General features: G+C 42.9%; 1 protein-coding gene across 2 annotated transcripts in view; it reads right to left on the bottom strand.

Moving 5' to 3' along the window:
• RPAP3 (RNA polymerase II associated protein 3) overlaps positions 1–27,423 on the bottom strand; it is a 1,123,208-nt gene that overhangs the window by 845,345 nt on the left and 250,440 nt on the right. For both annotated transcript variants that reach the window (XM_044078821.1, XM_044078820.1), the window contains exon 6: positions 10,279–10,400. In XM_044078821.1, coding sequence (XP_043934756.1) covers positions 10,279–10,400 — 122 coding nt within the window. The remainder of the gene's footprint in view (positions 1–10,278; positions 10,401–27,423) is intronic.

Genomic DNA, 27,423 nt, shown 5'->3' with positions numbered 1-27,423 from the left:
AACGGGACTAGAGCTATCCATTCCAGGGACCTAAATATGGCCTGTGACATGAATAGGACATGCCAGAGGGGCAGATTCATCTCCCAGCGATGGTCACATCTTTGGAATAGGCTGCAAATTCATGCGAAACAGGGCACCTCTATGACACTGTTCAAAAGGAACCTGGACGAGTGGATGGGGCACCGTAAATTCTTACCAGGGATAGCACCTACAACCCTCCTAGAAATGAGCAGTCGTTACTAAATACAATCCTGGTATAGACTAGTTTATCTCTAGTATCACACTGAGATGAAACAGCTTGGTTTGAAAGGGCCTTCAGGTCGACAGCCTAGTAACCTCCTATGACTTTATGAACAGAAAGTATGATGATGATAAGAAGAAGAACAGGCCTATATTAGGCATTTGCATGGAATACATGTGCTGCCCATCCCTGCTTTGAGTGTGCGGTGAATTGTTTTATTTGATTCAGATACTAAATCCGGTCAAAAAGAAACTGAATCAGACAAACATTGAACCAAACTCTGCTGCACTACTACTTCAGTCAGAGAGAGACATTTTAAGTACATCACTTTTTGGACAGTTTAATACTAAATGAGAGAAAACCCTACCCCAACAACATCATCTTTTCTTGTTCTAAGATCCCTAGGTAGGATATGCAAGAGTTTTTCTAAAAGGACAAGTGAAGAGTGAATCAAAGGAATGAATTTAAACCGATATGGGGACAGTAGTATAGGCTTTGAAAAGTCTTGAACCTTTGACATATCAAAGGAAAAAAATAAGTAATGATTTAGTTTCAAGATAGGCATTACATTATTGTTAAATAATCCACATTTCTCCCCTAACATGAAAATGATTATCCTAGGTAAATTAGACATAATACTAGAGTTAATGAATCAGCATTTGTGGAAATACAGGTTTGCTTGTGGATGCACAGTGACAGACGCTACTGGTTCTGAAATGTAGAGTAAGAGGGTATGTAAAAAAGTAACAATCTGAAGAGCCTAACCTCTGGGCAGAGCCAAGACAGACACAGTCTGAGATATGATGCATATAAAAGCCAAAAACTGTCACCATTCCAGAGGGATAGAAAAAGCTCTGCTTCAGCTAAAATTTTATCCGATGAGCTATTACTAAAAGAGAAAACACAAACTGCATTTTTATTGTTTTTAGGTTAAAGTTAAGCACTGAACACTTGCACCAAGACAAGCTGTTACACTGCTAATGCATCAAAAAGTACAGTTGTGTACACTTACCATAAATGTAGATGTCCGAGTGTATTTACTGTTGCAGTCATTACATTTGGGTAATCTGCTGGCAGGTTGCCCTCAGTCAGCCTGAATTCCAAAGTCTTGGGCCCTGCGTCGGTTGCTGTCTCCTCTTCCATGACATCAGGTCATCAGGGGTATAAAACAAGCAGCCAACGCCATTTTCTTTAGTTTTTCTTGCCCCAGATGTCAGGTGCCCCCAAAAAGGTAGCAAATATATAAATATATACACACATGCATCAATATAAGCTTTACCTTCATCTACAAGCAAATACACCACATAGGTTATAGAAGATAGAGAAGGAAAGATAAACTCCAGAATAAAAGGGGGATGGCGGGTAACTTGGACTGCAACAGTGAATACACTCGAACATCTACATTTATGGTAAGTGTACACAACTGTACTATGTTCTTCATGTTTCACTGTTGCAGTCATTACACTTGGGTAGAATCCCAAAGCTATGGTTGGGAGGCTGGGCTAAACAGCATTAGGTGCAGCTATAAGGCCCTGCAGAACTGCAGTGGCAAAGCCTGCCCTGGACTTAGAGTAGAGAGGCAAATGGTAATGCTTTGTAAAGGTGTGAATAGAACTTCCAAGTAGCAGCCTCTAGAATGTCTTTGGTTGGTACTCCTCCGAGAAAGGCTGCTAAAGTAGCTGCAGCTCTGGTAGAATGAGACCTAATGTCCTTGGGCACAGGTTTACCATGGTGTAAGTAGCAGAAACAAATGCAGTGGCTTATCCACTTTGAAATTGTCTGCTTTGAAATAGCCTTTCCTTCTGATCCTGCAGCATATGTCACTAGTAATTGTTCAGTTTTTCTTAGAGCTTTAGTCCTGCTCAAGTAGAATCTTAGCTGTCTGTGCATGTCCAAGGAATGCAGAATTGTCTCCCCCTTGTTCTGCGGATTTGGATAAAAAGTTGGCAGATGAATAGTTTGATTAAGAGCCACACTGGAAACCACCTTAGGCATAAATGTTGGATTTGTCCTCAGAGACACCCGATTTGGGTAAAATATGATAAAAGGCTCCACAGCCATAAGGGCCTGTAGCTCTGAAACTCTTCCTACTGAAGTAATTGCTAGTAGCAGAGCAGTTTTCCATGATAAGAACTTTATATCAGCAGTAGCACCTGGTTCAAATGGAAGCAGGCTGAGCTTTTCCAACACATAATTGAGGTCCCATGCAGGTATTGGCGATCTTCTAGGAGGCCTTAAAATTTTGGCTCCTCTAAGATACTGCTTTAGTAAAGGATGAGAGAAGATTGGTGGCTCTGTATTGTAATGAACCGAAATGGCAGAGGCATGGATTTTAATTGATGAGAAAGATAGGCCTTTGTCAAACAAAGTATTGTAATATCTGAGGAATATTTGGTTCAGCTGTATCAGTTCCTTGTGCTCGAGATCAAGCACAGAATCTCTTCCATTTATCAGCATAAGATTTTCTAGTACTAGGCCTTCTGGCTTCCAAAATGACATCCATCACAGCTTTACTGAGAGGAGTTGTTTGCTTAACTACATGATCAGCCATGCTGCCAGGTTCAGTGTCTGGAGTTGATTGTGCAGGATCTGATTGTTTTGCTGGGACAGTAGTTGAGGTCTTTGAGGTAAGGTCCAAGCTGGGTATTGAGACAAGTTCCTTAGGATTGGGTACCAGTATTGGCGGGGCCAGTCTGGTGCAATTAGCATCATCTTTGGTTTTTCTTGTCTGACTTTTAGGAGGACCTTGGGAAGAAGAGGCAGTGGAGGAAAGGCGTAAACTGAAAGTTTTTTCCAACTAAAGGATAGGGCGTCCACTTTCCATGCTCGTCTGTGATAAGTCCTTGTGCAGAATCTTTTCAATTGATAATTTTGAGGGGAGGCAAATAGATCTATGTCTGGGCTCCCCCATTTCTTTGTTATCATGCTGAAGGCTTGTGGATCTAGTTTCCATTCGTGAGGATCCATAAGGTTTCTGCTTAAATCGTCTGCCAGAGTATTTTGTTTTCCTGGCAGGAATTGAGCTTGAAGATGTATTTGGTAAGTCAAAGCTGTGTCCCACAGTGCCATGGCTAATCTGCAAAGGGGGTATGAGTGCGTGCCCCCCTGCTTGTTTATATACCACATGACCGTGGTGTTGTCAGTCTATCAGTAGTTGTCCTGGATGAAGTAAGTCCTTGAAGGCTGTGAGGGCATTTTGAATAGCTAGCATCTCTTTCTGGTTGAAATGTAGATGCATTTGTTTTGGGGTCCATTTGCCCTGAATGCATCTTCCCGCCATGTGGGCTCCCCAGACATAATCTGATGCATCTGTTGTTAAGGTTTGGCTGGCAGGGGGTAGAGTGAAGGCCCGTCCCATGTTCTGGTGACATGCCTTTGCCCACCATAGAAACTCCTGTTGTAGGCAGGGAATGAGAGGAATCATTGTTTCCAGACTGTGACAATGTTGACTCCATAAACTTTTTAGGTACCACTGAAGTTTCCTCATATGCAGTGTCTTGCATATGGAATCAGTAGGATGCAAAATGCCATGAAGCCCAAAGCCTACAAAATTGGTCTTGCAGATAACTGGGTTTTTGTTGCCATCAGTTTGAAGTAAGTAGTCAGTTGCCTTTGCTTGTCTGGCATGAGGTAAGCCATCTGGGCAGTTGCATGCAAGCTTGCACCTAGGAATGTTATCTTTTGAGAGGGTACCAGTTGTGATTTCTTTTCGTTTACTGTGTACCCTAGGCATGTTAGAAGCCTTTTCACAAATGCCAGGTGTCGAAGAAGAATGTCCTTGTTCTCTGCTTGAATGAGACAGTCGTCCAAGTAAGGATATATTTGAATACTTCTTTGTCTGCAAAATGCAATTACTGGTGCCAGGCACTTTGTAAAGACCCTGTGCGCAGTAGATAAGCCAAAGGGCACTGCAGAGAATTGGTAATGCATTAAGCCAGCCTTGAATCTGAGGTATCTTCTATACAATTGCTTTATTGGGACATGCAGGTATGCCTCTTTTAGGTGTAATGTCACCAGCCAAGCATTCTTGACCAGCATGGGCAGAAGCTGCTGCAAAGTCAGCATTTTGAATTTTGGAATGTCCAGGTATGTGTTCAAAATCGATAAATCCAGTATTGGCCTCCAGGCTTTGTCCCTTCTGGGTACCAAGAACAGTCTTGATTAAAATCCTTGTCTTTTTTCCTGTTCTGGTACTGGCTGAATGGCCCCCATATCCATGAGGGACGTAACCTGTTTCTGTGCCTCTGCCCATTGATTTTTTGGCAGATCTGGCCAACCGTTTGCCATTGGCAGAGTATGGAAATTGAATCTGTATCCCTGTGATACTATGTTTAGCACCCACTTGTCCTGGGTTATTAACTGCCAATTTTGAGCAAAAAGTGCTAATTTTCCCCCTAAGGGTGCTGCCAAAAGATAAGTGCTTGGTGAAGGCAGAGGGAAGTCATTGGGACTGTTTTCTGTAGGTTTGCGCTTTATCTCCTCCAGATTTGGAGGTAGAAGCGCCCCATTGCTTTGACCTGTATGAATCTTGTGCCTGGTATCTGGAACCCTTAGGGCATCTGGATTTTCCCCTTTGAGCTCTGTCTGACACAGGAAAGGACCAATTTTTTGTAGGCCAGTGTCTACTGAATCTTGGTGGCTGCACTTGTAAGAAGTCTTTTACAGTTTGCATAGACTTAGCTTTGTCTTCCATTTTCTTTAAAACCTCTTCTGCCTTAATACCAAACAGAGTATCATGTTGTAAAGGTGCATCTAGTAATTTAGCTTTAACATGATCAGGCAAATTTTGCTCCTTTAGCCAGGCATGCCTCCTAATCACAGATCCAGTAACTGCAGCCCTGCAGGAGGCCTCTAAGGAATCAAAACTACATTGCAAAGTATGCTTTCCAACCTGTTCAGCTGCATGCAATAATTCCTGCAATTCTTTATTTTCTGCACATTCAGAAATCAACATCATTTTCTGTTTCAGCAGTCCCAAAACATGTTGATACTTGCGCATATGAAACTGGCAGTTTAAGGCCCTAATTGCCAAGGTTGCAGATGTATAAACCTTTTTCCCCATCTATCCAGTGCCCTTGAATCTCTGTCAGAGGGGGTAAGATTTTTTGCTGTTGAGGCCTTAACTCCCTTTGGACCCTGTGAAATAGTTTCAGGGTCAGCAGCAGGGTTTCTAAATAGAAATTTGTGTGAGTCAGGGACCCTGTAATATCTGTCAGGCTTGCTGGGAGCCGGAGGTAAGGAGTCAGGTGTCAAGCTTGACTCCGAAAACACATCATCCACAATGTCTAAAACGGTGTATGGCTAAAGGCCTGTGCTGAGGGAGAAGAAAATCCTTTGGCCTCTTTTTTGATTCTGAGAAATCTTGACTTTCCCAGTGAAAATGCTCCCTCAAAGTATGCAAGGTTTCTCCAAATGAATAATCATCAGGAGGTGATGCAGATGGTATAGACTCCCCTGCATCAGAATCCTCATAGGGAGGTATAGATAATTCCTGATCAGAAGAGGAATCAGAACAGAAACAGAAACCTGATCTGGAGGGGGATGGGAACCCCTGATCAAGGTAATAAGGTCTTCAGCCATTTTGATCATCTGTTTTTAGGCATAAAGGCCTGTGCACATGGCTCATGCGTCGTTTTTTTTAGTTTTAGAAGTTGATTTTGTCTTTAATTTTGCAGCTGTCGCTGGTTTGATATAAAGATGTTGAGGCCTGAATACACCCTCAGAAGCCGGTGCCTGCTCAGCGGCTCCGGACCCATCCGAGGGAGATACATCCGTGGGTCAAAATCTTTGACTATCTTGCGGTATGCCAGACTCCACATGGGTGTCGGTAGGGGCCTGCAACTCTAAAGTAGCGGGTATCAGGGTCTGCGAAAGTGCCTCACTGAGTACCGGCAAACCGGCGACTGGCTTAGGAAAAGCTTCGTCATCAGTTTTGGACCTCGATTTTCTCTCTGTCCTTTTCTTTGCATTTTTTATGTACTCCGGTAGTTGGACTGCTATCCCAACGACATTTCTGGGTAGTTAAATCCGTTTCCAAAATACTTTGAGGCAAAAATATGCAGATGCTTAATAGTGCGTTGGTTAAATCTAGCACAAAACCGACAGCCAGGCACGTTGTGATCAGGGCCTAGGCAAGGAATACAGTATAAATGGAAATCCTTATGAGGTATTTGCTTCCCACAAGTAATACAATTATTAACTTTTTCTGACATCGGTATGGAGCAAGAAAAGTTTCCCCAATGGGGTACTTAGCTTTAGTGAAGACTTTGGTTCTGAAACTCAAATTCGAATATTTCAGGAGTTGGCTGACTGGCACTTGCGAAATGCTTCTGCTTCGGGCACCGCACGGCAAGAAAGACTAAAGGAAATGGCGTTGGTTGCTTGTTTTATACCCCTGATGACCTGACATCATGGAAGAGGAGACAGCAACCTACACAGGACCCAAGACTTTGGAATTCAGGCCAACTGAGGGCAACCTGCCAGCAGATTACCCAAATGTAATGACTGCAACAGCGAAACACGAAGAACATCATCAAACCTTACAAAATATTTTTAAGTTCATAGCTGCAACTAACTTTAAGATTAAGTTTATGCTGATCAGAATATTCTAGTTTTGACTCCTGGTTAATGAGTAACTACTAAACTGACACACACAGAAAGGAGTATACTGAACCAAATTGTAACATTCAAACAGTTGAACAGCGACATTTTATTTTCAAGGACTTTCCTTGCTTTGAAATGATAGGAAGGGAAAGACCACCCACTTTTTTAAAGCTTAACTTCTCACATAATCTGCAGAAGAATTTGTCTACAGCAGCATGATATACCACAGACACAGAGAAATTTATAGTAAGGTATTGTCAACAATCTTACATGGGTAATTAGTTCTGCTGATGTTAGGCAGTAACTGTTGTAAAAAAGACAAGAGAGGTGCTAAACTGTTTCCGCTGTCTATTGCAGAGAAGAAGAGAACTTGCATTGATTCACAGCTGCTTCCAATGTAGCCATGTCTTTTATAGCAAAACAGAGCAATTATATCATCAGTCAATGGTTCAAAGGCAGTCACCTCTTTTGACATATTTACATAAGCATGACAGTATCGAAATGCTAAGCTTTAAACTTTAAATGTTTGTTTATATTATTTCACGTTTTAATGTAACTTAAATGCAGCATCAAAGATGTCTGTGACATTTAAAGAAAAGTCAGAAAATATTTGTTCTTGTAATTCTTGTAAAGTAACAACACATTTACCCAACTGTGGGGGAGAGGACTGGCAATTCATGTTGGACTACAAAAAAGAGACTTTAAACAAAGGCCTGCAAATGAGCTACTTTTTTAGTTGCAGCTGTATAACTCCTTAGCATACTGTGAAACAAGCTCTGAGACACACACAAATAAAGGCCTTTCATGTAATAAAAGAAGCAGTCCTGTTAACAGAAGGTATACAAGATGCCAGTCACTTGACATTATTCCCATTTTCCCATTATAAGTTAATGGCATGGGGAATGAGTACACCACTACTTCCTTATGTCTGGCATGACTCATATAAAGCAGGCGTGAAATGGATTAAGGGAAAGATAATGTCTGAAGTAAAACAAGCTCACGTTGCTATGCCAAGCCCCATTGGCACGCACGCCTCTCAACCTCAGAGCAAGAAATCTGGACAAAGCCATAAATAAAAGTGGGAGAATGACCCAAAAATAGGGAATTTTTTTTTAAATACTGCTTTTACAGACTTAGAAAGTTGATAGAATAACAGGTTTTACATTCATGGATTTTCTGAAGGGTATGAAGTCAGAAAATAATTTGCCAAAAAAACACAATTTTATGAAAAATGGACCAAATATATGTGGCAAAAATCTATTCATTCGATGAAAATCTGTACAGTTGAGAGGTATGGTTGGCAGCTACTTTGCAGAAAACATTAAAATTCTATAAGAAGCAGAGTGATTTTGAAGTGCTAAAATTGTTCAGAAAACAAAAAGTGAGAAAACAGATTTTTTTTTTTAATTCTAATGTGGAGTTTTCCTTTAAAAAGTTAATGCTTCATGAGAATACAGACCAATATTTAAGACATTCTTCAGACAGTTTTCACAAAGAATTTCAACAATAAGGAATTTATAGGCAACTCCACAGAACCATTCATCTTGGAAAGGGCAATAATCAGACCCATGATGCATTACAAATGAATTAAGGTATCACTATTTGTAATTATTACAAATGAATTAAGGTATCACTATTTGTAATTATTACGCTATAATCATAACTACATTGTTTTGTAAGTTATTTTTTCAACAGTCATGCCAGTATTTGTAAGGATAGGCTGTTTTAGACATTTAGTTATTTTTGTTGACTGGGTTAACCCTGTAGAAACAGGTCCATTTTAAGAGTAGTCCCATGGGATAAATAACACACAATATATGCACAAGAAAGAAAGAAAGAAAGTAAACAGTAATAACTGCATAAACAGTAATTCTGATATATGTTAATACATACAAATGATTCACATTTAAAGTGCAGAGAATAATGAAAACAGAATCAGAGTGGCGACAACTGGAAGATATAATAGTTCCAATGCTAAACAAACATGTATATACATACATACTTATACCAGCTGCATGGGCTAAAGTTTCAATACACGTACAATAGACACAGCTGGTAAAAACTGAATGGGCCACAGATGAATGGGCTTAAGCTTCATTATACATGTATTACATATAAGTGCATGAGCTACAGTTTAGCATATCTACATGAATTTATTTATAGATGTCTGAAGGAAAAGCAAGGTGATAAAAGGTGGCAAATGGATAGCATAACACAGAAAACGAGAAAATATTTTGGGGACAGAGAAAATTATGTAGGAGATGAGTAATAAAACTGGTCAAAAGAGGGATGTATTTAGAGATGAAAGGCAAAAAGCACAGTGGGGAACAAGCATCAGAGAAGACACCCTTAAGCAGACAACTGTATATAATAAGTAAACATTAAAGTAAATGAAAAGCATAAGTAAGTGCAGGAATTGAAAGTACATAAACAAGTACAAAGTGCAGAGCCCTTCACAGATGAAGATCAACAGTCAGACTATAAGATACTACAGCGAAGACACAAACAGGTAATCTCTGCATATTTTTACATAAGGTCTGTGTCATGGTTGACCTAATTTCCGCTGGTAGTATGTGCTCTCCACTTGGGAGTAAAGTAATACCTGGGTGTTCACTCACTAGTATTACTGGATATACATATATTTTTTTTTAAGAAGTACATTTCTGCTGGCTCATCAGAGTTCTCTATTCACAGTTTAGCAGCAAATAGTAAGATGCTTAGTATGGATCACTGGTCAAGATGTATTGATTTGTGGGTGAACGTGAGGTGTACACTTAATGGCAGTTTCACAGACATTGAATTTAATTTTTCTTATGGTAGAAGCATCATAGAAGAATGTGTGGATTACGAGAGAGTTAAGCTAGTGTTTGCTTTTATCTTGTACACAGACATGTCTTGATTACATAAAATTTACCCATTTTTCTTCTCACAAAGCAAGCTCACAAAATTTAACTTAAAAATATTACATTTTTATAACCATTAGCCAACTGAGTGCTAAAACCTAATTGGCCTACCACATTTTCCGCTGACTCACCTTGTTCAGCTAATTGACCTACAAAAGTGCTACTTTCCAAAGAATTCACAGTACAAAGTAACAATAATGCTTAGTGCAGCAGTTTAAACTTATTTCAATAGTTATTAGTACAACATTCAACAGCTATGTTTGATTGCAATGGCAAACCTAAAATACGTTCTTTTGGCTGAAAATGGCTGCTTTAGTGTTACTTCAGCATGCACTCCACAATTATTTATTTACTAACTGACATTTGATTATAGGTAAAGTCTGACTAGGCAGGAGCCCATTTTCAGTGTTTTAAAATATTTAAAGATTTTATCATGTTTTGTTAAACATGCTTTAAAATCTTCTGTGAAAATTTAAGAGCAACTTACAGGCTACTGTAATGTTAAATAGTTAAAATTAAAACATTAGTGACCTTCTTTTGCATCTTCTAGTTTTCCAAGAGAAATGCGGCAAGCACCTCTTCTTAAATACGCCTTTATATGTCGCCTGTCCAAGGCCAATGCTAAATTACAGTCTGATTCAGCAACGGCATACCTAAAACAAAATAGCATTTCTCAGATTAGTATTCTTTCTTGTCAACAAAGTAAAACACAAAATATGAATAAGATCTTATGTCCCCAAGTACTACAGTCTGCTTTCGCATGTAAAAAAGCATAGCTGTGTAAGTAAACTTACCATAACAACAGATGATCTAATAGACCACTGTTGCAATAGCCCACGTTTTACGGGTAATATCCTACTAAAGGCATGACATGGGCTAAAGCTTCAGAGCACCTTGCAATCATCCTCAAATTCAAAGAAAATTCCTTTCCTGATGGACACTGGAGCCACTAGGCCTGTATTACAAATTCCCTCAGATAATCAGATACCAGTATCAAAACATAAAGTAAAGGCAGCTGGAGTAACATATGCTACTGTTATGTTTCAGAACCTAAACCAATTTCTTTAAGACCAGTTGAAGAAAGGTATTCCCTCCTTTTTGAGTACTACTGCACCGGTAAAATTTGCTAGGGAGAGACTTTATATGCAAACTGGGTTGTACTATTTACTGTACACCAGAAGGGGTGTATTTGGATGTTCCAACAGAATCAGAGGGGGAAGTCTTAGCAGAAGCTGAGGAACAGCCTGTTGAAGGCATACAGACAGATGAAAATCTGCTGCAGCAGGTACCTGCTAACCTATGGGCTAAACATGCTAATGAAGTAGGTAGATTCAAATCTGCAGAACCAGTAAACATTTAACCCATCTAAACCTCTTGCTAGAGTTCCGCAGTATCCACTAAAACCAGAAGCAGAGCAGGGAATCAAACCTGTAATTTAGTCCTTGATACAACAAGAAATAATAGTGCCAGCTAAAAGCCCTTGTAATTCTCCCTGTAAAATAGCTAGAAAAGGATACTTACAGGCTTGTGCAAGACTTGAGGGTTGTGAACAATGCATTATTACCAACGTTTCTTGTGGTTCCAAATCCAGCAACAATACTGAATTGTATACCACCTACAGCAAAATATTTTTGTGAAAGATCTGTGTTCAGCATTCTTTTCTATACCTATCCACCCTGAAAATCAGTTTCTGTTTGCCTTTACTTATAGGGGACAGTAGCACATATGGACCTGGCTACCACAGGGATACACTAAATCTCCTTCATTATTTTCTCAAATTCTAAAAAGAGATTTGAAGATGTGATATTATTGGGTTGATCTGTGTTATTGCAATATGCAGATGGCTTACTAATAGCATCTGATTTTTAAGACTTCCAAGCTGGCTGCATATTGCTTAACTCTAGCTCTCCCAATGTGAAAACAGAAACTCAACAGAGAAGGCCAGAAGACTTTGGTGTTTATGGGTAAATTTCAGTAACTGGCTAGTAGGTGTACTGCCTGGATGCCAGGAAAAGAAAAATACAGAGCATCTGGAAAAAAATCAACTACAAAAAGTGAGGAAGAAACACTGACTGGGGAAAGCACTGCAGCTGTTGAGCAAAAAACAATGCAACCTCCAGACATGATTTCTAGTAACCTACAGGAAGATAGACAACTGCACACAGACCAGGTTAAAATAAAAGAAACACAGACGGAGCATATCAACACAAACAACAAAAGGCTGGAAAAAATGGAAGATGCGTTAAACAGATATTCAGAGGAGGCGATAAAGCTGCAAAAATCAGAGGTTGAAATTAAAATGCTGGATGAATATGAGACTGCTCAGGAAGAGATGTTTCAAAAAAATAATATAATTAGAGGACTCAGCATATGGGGAAAACCTGAGAGTTAAAGCTATACCACAGAGAAGCTGGAAATAACAGACTGCATTCATTTTATGAAAGCACAAATAAGCAACTGGACTAGTAATCCACAGCAGGAGCTGTTAGTTGAAAGGGCACATCTTGTGTATGTTCCAAACCTGGCAATGAGAAAGCAAGCTAGACCTTTAATAGTAAAGATGCAATCCTACCAAGGAGAAGGAGTTGCTTCTGACAAAAATGTGGCAGAAGGACAAAATTCTAAAAGTGGAAGATAGTAAAGTGTTTCTGGAGAATGATTACTCATTGTACACCAGGCAGAAGAGGAGTAAAATCATACCACTATTCAGGGAATGTCAAGAAGCAGGTATGAGATTCAAACTGCTGTACCCAGCTGTCTTAAAGGTATTCTTTCCTGGAAGGACAAAATCATTTGTTGATGAAGTACATGTTAAGGAGGAAATACAAACGTTTGTCCAACAAAAAGTGAGTTGTCAAACAGAAGGAGATTCTGCTTCTTGCTGTTCTGGTAATAAAGGCCACAAATAGATTGCACCTGTGAAACCTTTTCCACTATTTCAATGGAAATTGTTGGAGAGAAGCTAGGGAGCATGACAGTTGACTAAAAAATAAGAGTATACATTGGAAGCGAAGCAGAGACAGGATCTGGGAGATGGAGAAGAAAAATAATAAAACTAGTAACTTGATGTGGGATTACAATGCAATAATTATATTTGTGAAATATGACGGAACAAGAAAATCTGGAAATATTGGACTCTTTCAGAAACTGTTGGACTTGTGGGGGGACTCTAAAATGTATGCCTACTTTACGTCATTAGTTTTCGGAAAAAATGCTTTGGGGATGGGAAGACAGGGGAGAAAGTTAACCAAGACAGCATTTTTTTTTTCTAATTAGTACTACTTTTGTGATGTATGGCTTTCTTTGCATGGTATAAGGTAATGTTTTCTCAATTATTTTAAGTGTAATGGGGACTGTAAATAGCTTCCTTTCTTTCTCCCTTCCCTCTTTCTTCTTGTTCAGTTTTAGATGTAGGCAATGCAACATGGTTAAAAGAGCATGACAAAAGAAAAAAAATAATGTGCTTTTCTCATTCTTGCATGGGGCAATGAACTGATTAAGGACCTTTGACTGATTTAGTAACAACTTTTAAGAGAAAGCAAATCAAAGAAAAAGAATACTGAATATTATGAGTTTTTTTCTAGCAAATGAATGCATACTTAGTAGCAATTCTGTATCTGCCCCTCGTGTCTCCAAGGAAAGAATCTGATAAAGAGAAATTGACTGTCTGGTTCTCACATCTCCATGGAGACAAATTGATAAGAAACTAGCTGTCTGGTTCTCATGTCTGCATAGAGACTATTTGATAAAAAGAAATTAGTTACAGTCTGGTGGAGAGTGGTTGGGAAAGAAAAGAGAAACTGGCTAGGAGATAATGTCCTCAAAGCATTCAAGGGTTTTCACAGCTGGAAAATCTATAAAGATAAGACAAAACCAGTTAGCACTTAGAAGTACATGCTGCACCATGTCTCTTAGCACAAATAACCTTTCTTTTAGGTTAACTCAGAGTGTGTGGTCGTCAGTTTGGGACATTTGTTCCAATTATGAGGGTAAACTTCAATATTTGAAGATGTACATGGTTTTGTGTTTTAATATAAATTAATAGGTTTTAGAGGGGTATTGGGGATTCATTTGTTTTTTCGTTTGCGGGCTTTCAATAAAGCAAAATCTTTTGTAAAATGTGACAAACAGTTACATAAAAGTTCAACCTGCCAAAAAGTGTATGCAATTAACACAAAAGCTGGAACTAGGGATTTAACAAAAAAAGGTGTTGCACATAAAAGGTAGGAATAAAAAACTTTTTAATAAAATGATGCTTTCTGTAGTATCTTTAAATGTCAATGGTTTCAGAGATAAATACAAAAAAAAAGTGAACTATGTTAAAAAATGTAGACTGCAAATAACTATGTTACAGGACACACAGAAGGAAATAAATGAACATGTGAATTTGATAAAGGTTTTCAGGAAGGTTATTCAGCAGAATATCTGGGACAAAAGAAAAGAGGAGTACTTACATTAATTGCAAGAGGAGCTCCAACAGTGATAGAAGAGGATAAAAATATGATAATGGCAGATTTGTAGTGATAAGGGGCTACTGGCAATGGCGGAGGATTACACTGGCATATATTTATATTACACCTAAACTTGCTATAATGGAGCTTAAGAAAATTCTGGGAGACAATCAGTTTTCAGCAAGAAATATTACTTAGAGGTGGAGAACTGGAATTTGATTTGCAGTTAAGATGCGTCTGGGGGGGGGGGTGCAAAGGGAAAGTATAACAAAGGAGGGTAGATTTCTGAAGAAATTTATGAAAATATTTGGCATGGAGGATATGAATTCAGTAACAGGAGTTTGGAATGAATTTACATATTATTCCCCAAGATATAAAAACTGGGCTAAGCTAGACAGAATTTACATTTCCCAGAAACATACGCATTTAATTGAAGGTCTTAATATGCACTCATTAACTAGTTCAGATCATGCGCCATAATAACTAAAATAAAAACACAGGGTAATAAAATAAAAATGAGAGACTGGCGCTTACCCACCTATCTGCTGAAAAAAGAAGAATTTACGGAATGGGTAGTGGACATTATTCAGAAGCTATTTGAGAGGACAGAAATTACTTCTGAAAATACAGCTTCGAGTGGGATAAAATTAAGCTGGAGTTTAAAAGTAGGATGAAAATAAAAGAAAAGGAGCTATAGTTAAGAAGCAACAAGAATTATTTAGAGGGATTGACAAATGTGAAAGTACTGCAGAATAGGGGGAATCTCAAAGAACAAGAGGAGAGTAACTGAAAAATGCTAAGCAGAAATTAAGGGATTACCTCAATAATATGCATGAGTTTAGAAAGAATGCTGTTAAACAACTGTTGCTCAATGGTAGGAGTGTAAACAAAAACTCCATTCCATAGAGAATGCTGATGTCTATGTGGTCACTGAGACATGGTTTAAAGTTGCAGAAAGCACATCAACAGTGCAAAGTTATAATGCCTTCCACACACTTCACAGGCAGGGACTAAAGTTGGAGGGGTCTCTGTTTACATCAAAAATAAATATACTTCAAGGCTGGTCAAAGAGGACAATGGACTTGAGCTGTTCCATGTTCATCTCACCATAGGCAAAATCCAATACCACTTCCTTTCAAGCTATAGGTCCCTCAATATGACCCAGGAAACCCATACCATGTATTTAAATGCATTAGAAACACCAACCATCCGACCCAATACCATATTCATGGGTGACTTTAATTACCCCACTATTAACTAGGAATCCTATATGACATCAAACATACGTGCATACAGATTCCTGGATTTTGTAAACAAACTCGCTGAACCACAGTCAATACACCAACCAGATGTGCAATCATACTGGATCTGGTCCTCACTAATATGGGAGAGTGCTGCACACACCCCTACTGTAATGTCTTCATTGGTAAGGTCAAACCACAAAATGGTCTCCTTTGAAATAAAAACAAAACCTGGACCCCCAGCTAAACCTGGAATATTCAGGAACTACTCTAAGGCTCACCTCCTGCTATTAAGTAATAACCTGGCAACATTTTAGGTTCATAGGTAGATACTGAGCTATCTGCCCGAAGGCATATATTAGCCCAGCCACGTTGTGCGGTATTCACCGCCCCTTTGGTTAGTTCCCTAGGCCCTTGATCTAGCAGCTAGTACCCTTGGCCCCTATCTAGTAGAGCTGCTGGCATGATCCCTGGTGTAAACTTTCTGTTACCCATCCACTCGTAAAGGTTCCTCGTGAGGGGCTCTGTCTTATGTAGATCGGGACCTTGCTCCATAGCAAGGGAAGTCTTTGCGAAGGGAATCTATCCCTCCAGCATGTTCTATTCATTGTTGTGCTGAGGATTATATCCCTAGAGCATGTAGCTCGAGTGGATTTGGTTTTGCTAAGATGGAGCATGTTCAACAGTTCTGGGTTGGACATGGCTCTGTATGTTAGACAGAGATCGCCTCTGAGAAGGCGGTATGCAACAGAGAAAAGCCTTAGTTTTTTCAATCGTGCTGCATAGGGCAACTGTTTGAGGCCAGTAATCCTCTTAGTGAGGTACCTCTGTGGTCTCTCCAGCTGCTGGAGATGCCGAGCCAGGTACATTCCAATTGGTGCATTGTACTCAACAATGGGTCTGATGAGGGAAGAGTAGAGGGGCACCACTACATCCTTAGATCTTGATGCGAACCCTTTCGTGATCAGATGGGTCACATAGAAGGATTTTCTAACCACCTTGGCAACTTGGTTATCAAAGGAAAGCTGACTATCTACTTGGGTCCCTAGATCCCTTATTACTACTTCAGATTTCAGGGGGTTACCTCCTATGTGGTAGTTCGCGGGTACTCTGTTTTTTCCAAAGGGGATTACTACGCATTATTTTGCATTTAGCTTGAGACCATGGCTTTGACACTATGCATCAGTCTCCCTTCTGAAGGATATCCATGTCGGCCGGAGACTCTATTATAGCACCCAGTTTGCAGTTGTCCGCAAACTTGGTCAGCCACAGCCCATCAGTGCTTGCCTGTACTTCTGAGAAGTATATGCCAAACAGGAGGGGCCCCAGGACAGAGCCCTGAGGCACACTGCTCGTTACTGGTCTGGATTCGGACATAGATCCCGCTACTCTTACTTTGTGGGATCTGTCTGAGAGACCGTTTGCGATCCATCTTGTGACCTAAGGGTTTATGCCCAGGTTGGTGAGTTTATCAATAATACCCGAATGGGGAATGGTGTCAAAAGCTTTAACAAGGTCAAGGCAAGCCGTGTGTACTTCCTTTCCCTTATCTATAGCCTGAGTAACTGCCTCAAAGAAGTCCACCAGGTTCAGGAGACATGATCTGCCCTTGAAGAAGCCGAACTGTGTGGGGTCAAGTGTTTGGAGGTTCCCAATCTCTCCATTTATGAGTTCCATAATGATTTGCTCCATTACCTTACAGATCAGACTGGTCAGGCTTACTGGTCAGTAGTTCCCAGAGTGGGTTGTAGGCCCACCCTTGTGCAGCGGAACCACTGTTGCTGTGCGCCATTCTATGGGCACATATCCTGTCGAGAGGCTGAGATTGAACAGGGCATTCAGATGCGGGGTTAATTCATTTTGGAGCTCACGTACGACAGCCCGAAACACCTACTGGTCCCATGGAGGCAGTGTTTTTAGCTTTAGATAGAGCCTTATTAACCAACATATCAGTAATAATTGGAGTTGCACAATCCTCTGGAATAGTAATAGGCCCTGTAGGTGGTGAGGTGGGGGGGGGGGGAATTTGCACTGAACCTGTCAGCCAAGATGTTGGCAATGTCAGTGGGGTCAGTGTATTTTGTTCCATTTTGTACTAGCTCAGAATAGACCTGAGCGTTGCCATAGAAGGCCTTATAGTTATCCTTGGCATACTTGGCAACTTTCTTTTCGAAATTGGCTTTAGTTGACTTGATGAGGGCCCTCAATTTCTTACTAAAGCTGATCAGGGAAGATTTTTCTACTTGAGATTTGGCCTTTTTTGTACAAGTCTCCTCGTTTTATTGTATGGTTTGCTTAAGGCCGGGGTCCACCAGACTGGTTTCTTCTTGCTTGAGGAAGGAGTCTTGGTTTTATTTAGGATAGCACGGTCCATGCAATCCTGAAGATCTATATAAAGTGCCTTGGTGTAGGATTCTGCATCCTGGATATCATTATCCTTCTGCAGGGGGATAGTGAAGCTTGCCACTTCTGATGCAAGTAGTTTGAAGTTTGCTTTGGAAAGGTTTTTTACAATGGTTTCTTTGACTGGTGGAGGTGGAGGGTTGAGGATGTCTAGGGTTATCAATTTGTGGTCTGATCTGACCAGAGAGTGATAACAGGTGTGGTACAATAGGCGCCCATATTTGTGATGACTAAATCCAATATGTTGCCCCCTCTAGTGGGAGAACATACCAGTTGTTCGAGGGCATTTGAATTTATAAATTCTATGAACCACTGGGCATAGGAGTTAGAACTTTGGTAGTTCGCCCAGTCTATACCAGGGTAGTTGAAATCACCCAAAATTATGGTGTTGGGTAGGACCTTTATATTTTCCAATGCCTCAAGGAATGCTGAGTGAGCATCTTGGGACATGGTGGGTGATCTAGAACAGGCTACGACTTGAAATGTGGTTTTGCCTGCTGACAGTTACGCATGGATGATCTCTGGGGCATCATGCTGTGCCACTAACCTGGAGATGTGGGTATCCTTGATGAATATGGATACACCTCCGCCCTTTGTACTGCGATCCAGTAACTGAGGCCAGAAGGTATGATATGAATTGTAACCTGGTAGTGCTGGGGCGCTCTCTGGAGCCTTGAACCAGATTTCAGTCACTGCACAAACATCGATTTTCTCCATACTGAGGAGTGCCTCGAGTGCGTGCATTTTGAGGTTAAGACTTCTGGCGCTGAGTAGCATTACCTTTAGTTTTTGGTTACCTGTGCTGGTTATGCTGGTTGGGTTGTCCTTTGAGCCTTGCCTAAAATAGGCACTATGGGGACGGCAAGAGCCTTGGCCAGTATTCAAAAGCCTAGGGGTGACAGGTGCAAACCATCTCTAGCGAAACAGCGAGGCTGGTCTATCATGTCATCCCAGGAAGACAGACACTGGATCCCCTTAGAATGACACCAAAAGCTTAGCCAATTGTTGAAATTCATCATTTTGTCTTTGTATTGTGGTATGATTCTAGCTGAAGGTAGTATGCTACTCAAGGTCAGGGTCATACCAGCTTGGGCTACATGATCAGAGAGCTCCTCAATGTCTCTTTTCATGTAGTCCAGGGAGGCAAGTCTTAGATTATACACACCAACATGTACAATGACAGCGTCATACTTATACTTGTTCTGGAGTGACCTAAGTGCCTGTGTTATGTGGTGGATCCTAGCACCCGACAGGCAGCTGACAGTAACCTTCTCCTTGTTCAGCCTGGTGATTGGAACATCTGTGTGCCTTACTATACAGTCTCCTCTTAATACTGTGTTGGGTATGGTGTTTTGCCTTAGGGGCTGTCGTGAGGCACACTGCTGAGGTGAATCATGTGTTTTCTGGCTTGTGTTTGGAGGTGCAGGTTGCTTGCTTGTCTGCTTTGGAGGGCACAGTTTCTTTTTCAGATTTGTACCTAGTGCCGCCGAATATGTTTTTATGTATTTGTGTATGTTTTGCCAGTGCTTGTTTTGTAGATCCATGTGACTGGTGGTGTGATGCTAGTGTGTCTCTTCTCCTCTTGACTGTCTGTTACAGTCATGGGTTGAGAGCGCTTAGCCTCCAGTCTGGCTGTGTATTTACATCTCTCACAAGTGTTTGTGTCTTGAGGTAAGAGGAGAGGGTTGTCTGTATACATGAGGCAGTTGTGACATTGCCTCAGGATGCCCAATTCCACCAGCTGAACTGGAGAGTACACCTGAAGCTGACCTCTGGACATGCTTGGAAAAGTAAATTTCACCTGTCCTGCAGACAATCAAGGGTCTTATGCTGTATTATAATAGTGCTGTCTAGGAGATTTGGAAAATAATAGTGCTGTCTAGGAGATTTGGACAAGTGCTGATTTGGGTTATTCCAGTGCTGCAGTAAGAGCAGTTGATCTGAAGCACTTGAGCTGAGGCTTGACTAGTTCTAAGGGAAAATTTGCAGCGCAGACTTTGTGGAGCCAGCAACAGTATAACCCAGCTAACCGACGCTGCTCTGTGTGCAACACCACGCAAAAAGAGAGTTGCAGGGTTTTAAGAGAGAAAGATCAAGGAGTTTGGAACTGACCCAAAATGGCCAATAAAACTACAGTTTCTAGGCAGTAACCACTCCTACAGGGACAGACAGGCTGCTCAGTGTTAATCACTGTCACTGGTGAACACAGAAACTTCCCTTTAGCCCAAGTAAGCACTGGCCTCCAAGAAACTTACAAACAGTTCAGAATAGCAACTCTGTAACTGATTTTTTTTTTAAACTATAGAAAGTGGAAAAATAGCAAGATTTTTTTGTTTTTGTTTAAGGATAGCAGAGACACACAAGTAGCAAACGTCAGAATAGTGCAATAAATGACCCCAACACACGTGTGCTAGGCCAGAGGCAGGTAAATGCAATTTTAAGAAAAAACGATTTTAAATTAAGTGCAACACAAAAAATGCAATAAACAGGCTCTAGGTATGTTCTAAATACTGTTTCTAACACAGATATCAACTTTTGCAAGCAAGAAAACGCCAAAAAGTAAGCAGCAATACAGTTTTTCTAAGAAATAAATTAGAAGAAAATACTTAAAATCTCAAAAGTGGCTCCTTTCTTCATTCAGCATTTTCTCCTCTTGGTAGGTGCTTCAGCAACAACTATCAAGCCTGGAAAGATGCCAAAACCACTTGGCTGCAGTGTTTTAAGAGAGAGAGATCAAGGAGTTTGGAATTGACCCAAAATGGCCAATAAAACTACAGTTTCTAGGCAGTAACCACTCCTACAGGGACAGACAGGCTGCTCAGTGTTAATCACCGCCACTGGTGAACACAGAAACTTCCCTTTAGCCCAAGTAAGCACTGGCCTCCAAGAAACTTACAAACAGTTCAGAATAGCAACTCTGTAACTGAATTTTTTTTTTAAACTATAGAAAGTGGGAAAATAGCAAGATTTTTTTGTTTTTGTTTAAGGATAGCAGAGACACACAAGTAGCAAACGTCAGAATAGTGCAATAAATGACCCCAACACACGTGTGCTAGGCCAGAGGCAGGTAAATGCAATTTTAAGAAAAAATGATTTTAAATTAAGTGCAACACAAAAAATGCAATAAACAGGCTCTAGGTATGTTCTAAATACTGTTTCTAACACAGATATCAACTTTTGCAAGCAAGAAAACGCCAAAAAGTAAGCAGCAATGCAGTTTTTCTAAGAAATAAATTAGAAGAAAATACTTAAAATCTCAAAAGTGGCTCCTTTTTTCATTCAGCATTTTCTCCTCTTGGTAGGTGCTTCAGCAACAACTATCAAGCCTGGAAAGATGCCAAAACCACTTGGCTGCAGTGTTTTAAGAGAGAGAGATCAAGGAGTTTGGAATTGACCCAAAATGGCCAATAAAATTAGAAGTTATGTACTCACCATAACGTTCCATCTGAGTAGGTGTATTCATTTGTCTGCAACCTGTGGGTTATGGATCCGATATCGGATCCGAACCGGCATGGTTTTCCAGCTATGGATCCAAGCTCTCAGCTCCTCCCCTCACCCATAATGCCCTGCTCTACCCTCATGACCTCAGATCGAGTTTGCCAAAGCAACAATACCCTAAAAAGGGCAACAAGGAATATGCAGGAAACTGAAAAGGCCAGGGGAGAGGCGGGATGGTTGCAGACAAATGAATACACCTACTCAGATGGAGCGTTATGGTGAGTACATAACTTCTAAATCTGAAGTAGGATATTCATTTGTCTGCAACCTGTGGGACAGAGTCCCCAGCTACCTGAATCTCCATCATGGAAGGATATTCTGAGCCAAAGGATGCTCTACCCCTAGATGCAAGATCCAACTTATAGTGGGAAATAAATGTATGAGATGAAGCCCGTGGCTGCTGCACAAATATCATCTAGAGGAATCCTAGCCTTGAAGGCTGCGAGGTAGATACTGACCGGGTTGAATGGGCATGAACACGGGCCCGGTGCGGGCCTTCCTGACGCTTGATAAGCCAATAAAATGCACTGTGAAATCCAGCGGGACAGAGAAACTTTAGAGATTGGCTTGCCCAAATTGAATTTTGCAAAGGAAATAAACAGCTGGTCGGATTGCCTATGACCAGCTGTCCTGTTGATAAAATCTAAGTTGCCTGTGAACATCTAGTGAATGTAGCTTATATTCACCTTTGTTTTCATATTTAGGGAAGAAAACAGGGAGGTTAATGGATTGATTGATGTTTGCTTCAGAAGCGATTTTAGGAAGGAAGGACGGTTGGTCCTGAGGAGACACGGTCTGGATGAAATACCAAGTAAGGAGGTTTAGCTGATAAAGCTTGAAGTTCAGAAACTCTCTTGGCAGATGTAATGGCTACCAAAAAGGCTGTCTTGTAGGACAAGAATTTGAGATCCACAGCAGGCTCCTCGAAGGGGAGCGGTCAAGGCCTGTAGGACCAAAGAAAGGTCCCAAGGAGGAACTGCTTGTTTTATAGGGGGCCTGAGAAGAAAAGTACCTTTAAGAAATGTTTTACACAATTTGGCTGACATAAGAGGAATAGACTCTTGACCAATGTGATAGTGAGAAATTGCCGCCAGTTGAACTTTGACTGTGGAACTGCTGGCACCATCATTAAAGAGAGAGGTTAGAAAGTCAAGCACTACAGGGAGAGGAACCGTGAAGGGATTCAGGCCTTGCCGCTCCGCCCACAGAGAAACGCTTCCATTTGCTTGTAAACCTTTCTAGTGGATGGTTTATGAGCCGCCACCAAAATCGCCTTTACCGTGAAGAAATACCGAGTCCTTATCAAGAGTGGAACTGGAGCAGCCAAGCGGTCAGCTTCAGGTTGTCCAGGTTCGGAGGAGGAATGCAGGATGGATGGGATATCAGATCCGGGATGGGATCTAGAATCCAAGGAGGATTCACCGAGTGAGACCTTAGGAAGGGAACCAGATCTGTCGAGGCCAGAATGGAGCAATGAGAATCATTCTGCAACCCACCGAGAGGCTTTCTGAAGGACTTGCAGCATCAGAGGCAAGGGTGGATAGGCATACAGAAGACCGGGTGGCCAAGCATGCACCAGGCGTCTCTTGGGGTACCTCCGGGAGGAGGTATTAGAGCGAAAAACTGTCGCACTTGGTGTTTGAGGGAGAAGCAAAAGATCGCATGAAGGTGTTCCCCACGTGCGAATATGCCCGCTACTTGACAATTGAGAGACCACTCGTAAGGGGTCAGAATGGTGCGACTGAGCTTGTCCGCTAGGATGTTGGACCGACCGGAATGTGCGTTGCTATGAGAAAGCGATTGGTGGAGATTGCCCATTCCCAAACTCTCATGGCCTCTCGACAAAGAGGGTAAGACCTTGTTCCCCTTGCTTGTTGATGTACCAGACAACAGACATGTTGTCCGATTGAATGCAATTGTTCCCAAGGGAAGAAAGTCCTGAAGTGCTAGCAACGCTAAGAGCACTGCTCTCATCTCTAGAACATTGATATGCAGTAAGGTCTCTGAATCGTTCCACGTGCCTTGGACTGTCCGGCCCATAAAGTGCCCCCACCCGAGGCGGAGGCGTCCGTGGTCACCGTGGCGAGAGGGGAGAAGCACAAAATGGGCGACCGTGGAGATCCGGGAGTGGAGCCACCACAAGAGGGACGCTTGCAAGCCTTGCTGATCGCTATGGGATGATGCATGGGAGAGCAAGGTATGACCACTGTACTAAGAGCCTCCACTGAAGAATGCGCATACATAGCCTGGCAAGAGGAAGAAGTGCTATAGCCGAAGCCATGGACCCTAGAGCCCTCAGGACCAACTCCGCTGGAACAGAACTTGAATGGAGAATGGCCCGCACCTGGAGCTGCAGATTTAGAACTCTGTCCGTAGAGAGGAAGGCTCGTAAACTCCTTGTGTCTAGTCTGGCCCCTATGAAATCTAAGAGCTGTGTGGGCGCCAGGTTGGACTTCTTTGTATTTATTGTGATGCCCAGAAATGGAGCAAGATGGAGAAAGGAGTCTCGCCAAGAGAAGTAGATGCCTTGTTGGGGTAAGAAGCCAGTCGTCCAGGTAGGGAAAGACCTGCACCCCTGAAGCCTCAGGTGGGCCGCTACCACTGCTAGTACTTTGGTGAACACCCTGGGGCTGTGGTGAGACCAAAGGGAAGGACCCGAACTGGTAGTGACTGGCTCCCAGCCGAAGCGGAGAAACCTCCTGGAGCGCCTGTCCATCAGGATGTGGTAGTCCTTGAGATCTATCGAGCACATCCAGTGATTTTCTCCCAGAAGGGGAGAATAGATTGCAGAGTGACCATTGAATTTTTCTTTGGGGACTGCCAGATTCAAGAGAGAGAGGTCTAGGATTGGTCTTAGTTCCCCGTCTTTTGGCACTAAAAGAATCTGGAGTAGAACCCTGATCCGATCTGGTCTGGGGAACGGGCTGGATGGCTCTTTTCTTTAGCAGATGGCCAATTTCTGCCAGCGGCCTCCCGTTGACCGGGTGGTACGTCTGGGAGGGACTTCATCTTTGGAAGGTGAAGGAAAGGAATGCGATATCCCTGGATATGATTTGGAGCACCCAGCGGTCCGATGTTATGGACTCCCATGCCGCTAGGTGCCCCCGTCCCGACTGCCTCCAGAGTAGAGCAGTCGGGCAACCCTCAGGGTTGCTGCGCCGTTCAGAGAAAGGTTCCCTGGACCCGAAGTTTCTGGGAGCCCCTCTGCCTCTAGGGCGGCGTCCTCCCTGTCCTCCTCTGCCACGGAAGGACTGGTTGTCCGGAGCAGGCTGGGACTGCTGCGACTTCGAACCACATCTTCTTCTGACCCTTTTGGTTCCTAGAATAGGGCCTCTGGGGTGCAGAGAAGCGGATTCGACGGCAGACAGCGTCTTCCGTCCTTCTCGCTCTGGGTCAACGTACATGAGCGGTCTTGCCAAACAGAGCAGAACCATCAAAGCCTTGAAGGGCTCAGAAAAGAGTGACGGAGCCAGGCCTGGCGTCTAGTGACCAGTCCTGTCCCGCAGCTCTAGCGGCGCCTCCGTTGCATGGGAGAGTAGCGAAGTATTTGTAACTGACCTAAGAGTGGCCATTTTGGTGGAGTGCAGAACTCTGTACTCCTCGAAATGGACTCAGGGGATGCAGCGTATTCCTTAATAAGATCTCGCTGCATCCGAATAACGTGTGCCAAATAGTTCAGCGCCCTTACCGAAGGTCGCCGAACTGAACATCCGCTTCTAGCGGTCCATCATCGAGACTCCTTGCTCGGTGGGTGGACTGAGGACTCTCTTGAGCCAGTTCCCTCTTTGTGGCGCCGCCATCAACATGGCATCTACAGGAGGCGCCTTACTCCAATGGGTCCGGTCGGATGGCGGACTAAGGATCCTATCCGGTCATTTGGGAATTGGCTCCACGGTGTCCGGTGACTCCCACACCCTGGTGGTAATAAGGTCCACCAAGGGGTCGGCAGGGGACACCCAAGAGGTAGACGGGCCTGTTTCAAATGCCTCCAAGAACACGGACTCGTCCGAGGAAGACTTGGGGCAGACCACCCTTATACGGAGCATTTCCATGATGTCTCCAAAGGAGACATCCTCGGGGTGACCGTGGGGAGCCTTCCCTTCCTCCAAGTCCGTGTCTTCAGTGAGAGACTCGGGAGTCAATGTGCCTCCTTTGGCGATGTGCGAGGGGCCTCCTCTGGGGGCTGTCAGAGGAGTCCTCAGCAGCAATTTGCTCCAGAGGAGCAACTTGGGGCACAGAAGCGGGCTGTCCCAGGGGCCGGATGGTGGAAGCCTGGCCCAGTGCAGAGGGCGGGGCGACGGGCGAAGCAAGTGCCGGGGTCCGGAGACCCTCAACAGAGCCCTCTCCACTACATCAAAGGCGAAGGAGCCGACCTCGACCAAAGGATCCGACAATCGGCTCCCCTCGGATCCGAAGAGTGGATCGGAGCCGGCGCGGCACTCGGATCCGAAGGACAGTGCGCCCGACACAGACGGCGCGAAGGAGCACTGATCCCCGGATCCGGCTCGGATCCAGGCTCCGAGATCGGCGAGGGCAGGGTCGGTCCGGTACCAAGTACTATCGGCTCCGACCTCCCCGCTCGGCTGCTCGGCTCCAGCTGCTCGAACCCGGATAGCGGGTCGGAGAAGGAGCAATAGGCTTAAAAGGGTGTTGAGCTCCCACTCCCATCTGCATCTGGGCCTGGATGAACCTTCTCATCATCCGGTTCAGATCAGCATCAGAAAGGCTATGGGTAGATCTCGAAGAGGCTACCGAGGTAGGCCTGGAGTGCCTCCTCGATAGCCTCGACGGAGATCGGGTCTCCTCCTCCTCAGGACCCGGTGAAAGGCACACAGGGGACCGGAGCCGAGAAGGAGGAGACCTATCACAACGGAGCCGGGAGAAGCCGCTTGGCTGGCGGGGCCGAAACAGAGGTCTCGGCCCGCCGCTTGTGGTGCTTCTCCCTCCTTTAGCAGCATCCTCTCCTCTCCAGAAGCGGGAGTTTGAGTCCCAGGAGCAGGAGGGGTGCCACAGGGGAACAACTGCAGCCGCAGGAGCGGAGGCGGAGCCGAGTCTGGCGGTAAAGACCCGCCAAGACCAGCTTGGACCTCCGCTCCTCAGTGCCCTGGGGTTGAACCCTGCACAAATGGAACAACCAGATGTGAGGTGTTCAACCCCAAGACACGAGTGTGGCCATCAGCGGAGAGCTTATGGCCACACTGAGTATTCGAAATATAGATTTAGGCTGGTCAGCCATAATCTATAATCCAGCAAAAGTTACAGAAAGTAACTTAAACAAAAAGACACACAGGCCTACACACACACTCAACAGCCGAGGGGAGGGAATAAAAAATTACTTACTTTAACTTAAAATAAACTCAAAATACACTATAATAAAGGGAAACCTAAACTTTCACACAAATTCAGTCAAAAACCAAAAAATTCTCTGTTTTTTTACAAGAAAAAGAGTTCACTTAGCTGAGAGCTATGTACCCAAATCCAGTCACCAGCGCGGCAAACGAGATCTGGGGTCATGAGGGTAGAGCAGGGCATTATGGGTGAGGGGAGGAGCTGAGAGCTTGGATCCATAGCTGGAAAACCATGCCGGTTCGGATCCGATATCGGATCCATAACCCACAGGTTGCAGACAAATGAATATCCTACTTCAGATCTACAGTTTCTAGGCAGTAACCACTCCTACAGGGACAGGCAGGCTGCTCAGTGTTAACCACTGCCACTGGTGAACACAGAGACTTTCCTTTAGCCCAAGTAAGCACTGACCTCCAAGAAACTTACAGAGTTGCTGTTCTGAACTATTTGTAACTGAACTTTTTTTTTAAATTATAGAAAGTGGGAAAATAGCAAGATTTTTTTTGTTTTTGCTTAAGGATAGCAGAGACACACAAGTAGCAAACTAGTCAGAACAGTGCAATAAATTACCTCAACACGTGTGTGGTAGGCCAGAGGCAGGTAAATGCAATTTTAAGAAAAAACGATACAAAAAATGCAATAAACAGGCTCTAGGTATGTTCTAAATACTGTTTCTAACACAGATATCAACTTTTGCAAGCAAGAAAACGCCGAAAAGTAGGCGGCAATGCAGT

Source organism: Protopterus annectens, chromosome 7.part1, assembly GCF_019279795.1.
Source record: "Protopterus annectens isolate FY-2018-M chromosome 7.part1, PAN1.0, whole genome shotgun sequence".
NCBI lineage: Eukaryota > Metazoa > Chordata > Ceratodontiformes > Protopteridae > Protopterus > Protopterus annectens.
The sequence above is the reverse complement of the archived record's forward strand: the minus strand, read 5'-3'. Positions and strand labels throughout refer to the sequence as shown.